Raw genomic sequence first — 6,000 nt, forward strand, 5'->3', positions numbered from 1 at the left:
CTCATCGATTTCTTTCTGCGTAGGTGTTGTACCATCCGGCTTCGTAACGGCCCCCGTAGAGCTCTTTACGAAAGGCGTAGGCTCTTTAGCTCGTCCATCGGTATATCTCGTAAGTCCTCGTGCACCTATAGCCGTTAACGTCCTTTCCTTGTAGGTTATCCAGTTCGAGCCGTCTTCGGCGAGCTTCGGGATGTTAAAAAGGTTTGAATTGGTGCTGGGAGTCGACGAGTCCATGGAGGAGTCAGGGCTCATAACCTGTGGAGGAACAATACACGCAGGAGGTTTTACGACACGCTAGAACAAAGGTATGAGTCTCAGTATTCGTTTCGAATCTCTATTAACAATTGTTTGTACCTAGAACAAAGGTACGACTAGATGTACGTCAGCGCTTGTGCTCGAACGTTACAGTGGGACTTGTACTTATGTCTCAGTATTCGTTTCGAATCTGAGACGTTTCGACGAAAACAGCGTCCTCTTATACGGTGAGTCTGCCAGCAATAGCTTTGATGAAAAATATATACTTAAAGAACAAAAAGATTGCCGACGTTGACACGTCGTCGACGTTCTCCGTTTGGAGATGCTCGCACTCGATGTGCTCTATTCTTCGGCCGTATCGTCCTTTCCTTTCTCGGCTCTCTCTCTCTCGGCCTTACTTACCTCGGACACATCGGCTCTCAACAGTTTTCTCTTGAATGCTAAGAGCGTTATGTATTTAGTAGCTCAGACCACTACTGCGAAACACAACTTACAGGGAGGGCTAAAAAACTCCTTCACCTTCTCAAGGAAGACAATTGCATGTACGATGTCTTGACTGGTTGGTGGATCTGAAGGAGGCAATGGTCGCTTGATGTGAGATAACGACTTTGAGAAGAGTGGTACTTGGATCGACATTGTTACTGAGAGGAGACTTGGTTAGGAGGTTATATACCAAGTGGTGCACCGCATAGGAGCTTTGAAATGGTCCTGCTTATCAAAGCGGACTGTGCATTTTGTACTGATTCATCTTGCGCATCATGGTAGTGAAAGAACAGAGCCGAGCGCACACCGAATCCCAACTAAATGTGCGCGTGAATGTAGCATCTATCATAAGCATTCTTCATTGTCCAATAGCAGTCGACAGTGATGACCAGGCCTAACGCATGTCCAATGGCACAATTTAATTCAAATTGTGTCGTTGGTTTAGTTAGCAGCTGATTACGACTCTTCTTTCTTAGCGATCCTGCAGCGGTCATTGGTGTTAGTTTTGTGCACGCTTCGTGCATATCATATAATGACTGACCGTAACCGTCCACGCTTCGTTCGGCATGTAGATTTCCCAGTCCTGGTGACTCACTAGTCAACGACGATTCCTCGAGCTGAGCACATGGGTTGCTATAAAATTATTTCATCGCGCATTCCATTACATCGCACGAGAATTCATATCTTTATTTCCCAACACCAGGATGCCCTTTCCTGGGTACTGCTGGTTGGTTTGGCCAACGCGAGAGCAATACCCTCCCCAGTATTCTGGTGTGTACTGCCATCGAGATGTTAAAACTCTGGCAGCGGTCAGCAGATATACAAAGATTGTTTCGTTCATAGTGGTTGTGAAATAATTTATGTACCAAACTTCATCGCAAGCCCATCAGTTCTAAAATTGAGCTGAAGACTAGAGAAAGGATATCAAGCCGAGCGGGTTTGTCTCTGCAACTGGAACAAAGCCACACACAATCAGTAGCAGTATAACTGTTGGGGCACACACGTACTCATCAATGTGTCTGGTCTTGATCGATGTCTTCTTCTGCGTTGTCTGCCAGGAAGGATCTAAACAAATGTGATGAGCTCCTCATGCGCCTACGTATACATACCTGTATCAGCTTATAAAAACTCAGATCAATCCTCAACGCCATCCGAACACTTCCATACCATCTGCATATCCGACGTCCCAACAAAAAGTGCTTACCTTCCATGTGCGTCTTCTCATTCATTAGCATCCTCGCGAACCCGGTTCCTGCATTCTCCTTTAAGCCTTCAGTCCCTCCACAGCCGTAGATTGAAAGACGTGCTTCGCCAAAGACGACAAGGAAAACTACCAGTGCAAACGCGTTGATACCAGAGGCATAAGTTAGCATAGGTACTAGGCAGATCCTCCACGCACTTTGATTTCAATGAATGCGTTCAGAGCACTGATCTCTGAGTAGTAGAGATGAACACTACAACATCGGGTCGCGTCCAAAGTCAAACGTGACTGTCTCATCGTCGATTGAGAGTGCTGCCACCTGTTCGTTCATCAGCTATAGTGTCCAAAACAGTATGATTTCGTTGCTGTCCATGTCGGGTTCGTTTATGTGCCTGAAAATTAAAATATTGATGTGTTGAGCAAGACTTTGGTTTGTTCAGTTTGCGTCATGTCACACATCGTGCAGGTCATGTGATCGCGTCATCTCGCGCGAGTCGATTCTCGAAATAATCATGACGATGATCCCATTATTTATTACCAGGCGATGCTACGAGTATGCATTGCATGAATACAACTAGAAAATACAAATACAAGTACCATAACCAAAAACTACAAGTGCGGCACCAAAGCGGTCCATGACACCACCTGGTATACGCCAGGAGGAAGATTGCGTAAAGTGGTGAACATGAGTACCAAGAGAATGCCACGTCCTGTGATGTACACTATGGGAGATATAAAGATCACAGGGCCAATGAAAATTTCGGCTACATGGAGCCGCTTGAATATGTCGAAATCGTCTAAAATGTTTCCAACATATATACTACAAAGCTCAACACAGGGTGTGCAACTTATAGCGACGGCACTTGTGCGCCAGAGGACCTGTTCGTGGTATGTGGCGAAGGCAAAAAACCAAGCCATACAATGGACGCTGCTGAATATGGTTGCCATGAGAAATCCAGCAGCCACAAGAACTGCCACGTCCGACTTCTCGAGTTCGATACTGCCATCAAATGTTTGAACTCGGAGCTTTCGAAATGTGGAAGTTTGACGGCCCCCGCCCAGTGACAGTTCTAGGATTGGGAAGAGGATTGGGTCCCACATCCTTTTAAGCCCAGTTAATTCTTCTTCTTCAACAACAACACTAAGGCAGACATGATCAACAGCGGTATAATTGTTCAAACTTCAGGTGCATACATACCCAATATAATCCTCTGGCCTTGACTCGGTCGACTTCCAGTACACTGGATGTGGACATTGCACGTCGAGAGGCTTGTCCCACCATACAGCATAAGTGAGGAAATTGAGAACCGCAAAAGCGAGTGTCCCCACTTCGAGCTGGGTGATTTCGAGGTGATAGATGACGCGGGTGATGAGCTGCATGATAAACCAGGCCACTTGAAGGATGATCAACCCTTTCGATATCGCATTGCCTTTGCTCTTGTCGTGGATTTGCTTTGCCGTTAGGGTAGGGACGTCGATAAACCCCTTATCTATCAGTTTGAGAATGTCATCATACTGTAGTGTACGATAGGGTTTCCCGTCCACATAAAGCATGAAACCACCCATGAGTACAAAGAAGCTGTGCGTCTGAGTCCATGTATAATCTAAGGCACGTGAGTCAATGTTGTGGTGAGTATGAATCGGGCCTACCCTCAGATTGCTCTGAAACATAAGCTTTGAACAACTTTTTAAACAGCTTCGCAAGAGCACGAGACCTCCCATATCTTGGGGTGGGCGCTGGAGTACTATAGTATGAACTTCTGAAGGAATAGTGCGGCTACCAGTACAGATGACGAATCACCTTCAGGATCTGCCACAAGAAGCCGGGTGCTATCACGATCTTTGAGTCATGAGGAAACATATTCGGGGTGCGGCAAGATAGAATGTCGAGCTCACCTTCGACATATTGCTCCGTAGTTGCTTCGATGGACCTGTAATCTAAGGTCGTGCATAGTGAGTTGCCTGAAGAACATATAGTTTTGGAAAGCACGGCTCACCTCTAGGCTGCTCCTGCAGCTGAAGAACACCAAAATATCCCGATTCCTTAAACTTTTTGGTAACATGACGAGCACTGATCCACTGGCGCATAGCCCATATGACGATGAGTTCAGGAACGATTAGTGTCATTATCATGATACCAAGTCGTCGCCATAGAATAAGAATGGGGCTGTCCTTCGGACTTGGGATATTGGGGTGAATGGCACTGTAAATGCATGCGAATAGAGTGAGAACGCAGCTCGAGACGATGTTCCACAGGGTTCTGTTTGTGAATGATGGGGCTTCGGTAATGTTACTACGAGTGCTACTAGTAGTAGTAGTATTTGTAGTAGGTGCAGCTTGGATGACTCCAACGAGGTAAAGGAAGATGCAGAAAAGTACTAGTAAGCGCATTATTGGATGTTGCTTTGGGGGCATCATATGCACCTACTCGTTATTTATATTTAAGTAGCGGGCGTCATCTCAAGGCAGTGGGATAACACAATGAGGCACTGGGGCTTGCCCTTTGCAACATGGCGGATTGAAGTAATGATCGATCGACCAGCGCTTAGCTCCCGCTCGAGTCTAATTATAGTTCAAGCTTAAGGTTCTAACATCGATTCTGATGGATTCTTTATCTAGCTAGGGCCACCAACCTTGCATTCGTCCCCGTGGCACTCGCTCGGGGTAATGAACCGCACCGTAGTATTAGTATATCCACTCATTGGCACCCTCAAGTCTATCGCCACAACATTGAAGGCTTGCTGGGGCTTCAGGCCCAGTGAGAACCGGACCTCACCGTATCGACGGAAAACGGCCGAAATATTGATGAGCCACAGACGTAAGATTTCTGTAGATGAGCGTAGAGAATGGGACTTATAGTCGATTTTCTAGTGATGCTGTTCGACGGAGATCTCACGATTTCGCACTGATTCTCGCATATGATATTTCCGTCGACTATCGTAGATTCTTAAATGTAGTCGTATTGCACAATGAAACTACGGAAATCGCATGAAAACGACGCTAATATACATTGCGAGAACAAACGAATGACACCGCAAAAATGAAATATACATAACTATACTACCTGCTGCAGTCTGTCCACCTGGTCCTCGCCAGCAACCCACCTGATGTCAACCGCTGCACCCATGGTGGATGCCAACTAGTATAGGCTGCCGGAAGAGATCTTGTTGATGATGTCGACTGTATTGCCGTTCCATATATTGTCCTTGACCTGAGAAAAAAAATGTAAACAGCTGTATCAGGATGAGTGCACATTTAGTTGAGTTCATTACCAGCTTCAGCGTGTCGGCAGGATCATAAGCCTGCAAGACATAAATCAATCATGTGAAACATGTAGCATAGGAGTACGTACCAGCTGCTTCTCTTTCATCAGGCCAGACCAGTAAATCCTGAAATTGGCTGACGAGCCATTTGCGACAATCTGCTTCAACCATCGGTGTGCGCAGAGTGACCTAAGCCCAAAATTCCAGGTCAAAGGTTGATACAGTGTTCGAGCCCCTTCAGTAACATTTCCCGACTTAGTCGGACAGCCAAAGGTTGAGAATCGACCCAGTGAGGCGGGCCATCCAATGTGAGCCCAAGCATAGCTGATCACGGATGGGCCCACAGCTTGGAATAGTACCCATGCTGGCGGGTCGGCCAAGTGTGAGATCAATAGGATAAGCGGGCCGATCGTATTGGGATACAGGTACTGAGAGTGACGGATGGGCCCTGTATATATGTCTCGGAAGGAAGAACGGATAGGCCCAGCTGGATATTCTATATCCATGTCATCTCGGAAGGGCTCTGCTAGTGATTTTGGGCCCAAGCGCTGACCAGTAGGTTTTGTGTTGACCCAGCATATGATATCGGAAGAGCCAGCCAATCGGTTTCGGCCCAAGAGAATATGTCGGAAGGAATGGCCGTTGGCCCAGCTGATACAGGAAGGGCCGACTGGTGATTTTTCGGCCCAGGAGAATGCGTACATGATCTCAGATGGGCCAACTGATGGGCTCGAGAAAACATGCAGTTGATGTCGGAAGGGCCGACTAGGTATGTTTTCGGCCCAGGAGAATTCTCGG

General features: G+C 46.8%; 2 protein-coding genes across 2 annotated transcripts; both read right to left on the reverse strand.

Moving 5' to 3' along the window:
* Window positions 1–2,548: 2,548 nt before the first annotated feature.
* Window positions 2,549–4,330, reverse strand: F5891DRAFT_983420 (uncharacterized protein; the record flags this gene model as incomplete). Its single annotated transcript, XM_041377320.1, has 7 exons — window positions 2,549–2,736; window positions 2,860–3,080; window positions 3,138–3,543; window positions 3,590–3,676; window positions 3,741–3,779; window positions 3,836–3,901; window positions 3,937–4,330. The coding sequence occupies 7 exons, from the start codon at window positions 4,328–4,330 to the stop codon at window positions 2,549–2,551; spliced, it is 1,401 nt and encodes a 466-aa protein (XP_041222193.1).
* Window positions 4,331–4,857: 527 nt separating this feature from the next.
* F5891DRAFT_1246729 (uncharacterized protein) lies at window positions 4,858–5,906 on the reverse strand (the record flags this gene model as incomplete). Its single annotated transcript, XM_041369822.1, has 3 exons — window positions 4,858–5,150; window positions 5,212–5,241; window positions 5,292–5,906. The coding sequence occupies 3 exons, from the start codon at window positions 5,904–5,906 to the stop codon at window positions 5,079–5,081; spliced, it is 717 nt and encodes a 238-aa protein (XP_041222194.1). The 3' UTR covers window positions 4,858–5,078.
* Between the last annotated feature and the right edge of the window lie 94 nt (window positions 5,907–6,000).

Source organism: Suillus fuscotomentosus (assembly GCF_016647785.1).
Source record: "Suillus fuscotomentosus strain FC203 chromosome Unknown F5891scaffold_54, whole genome shotgun sequence".
NCBI lineage: Eukaryota > Fungi > Basidiomycota > Agaricomycetes > Boletales > Suillaceae > Suillus > Suillus fuscotomentosus.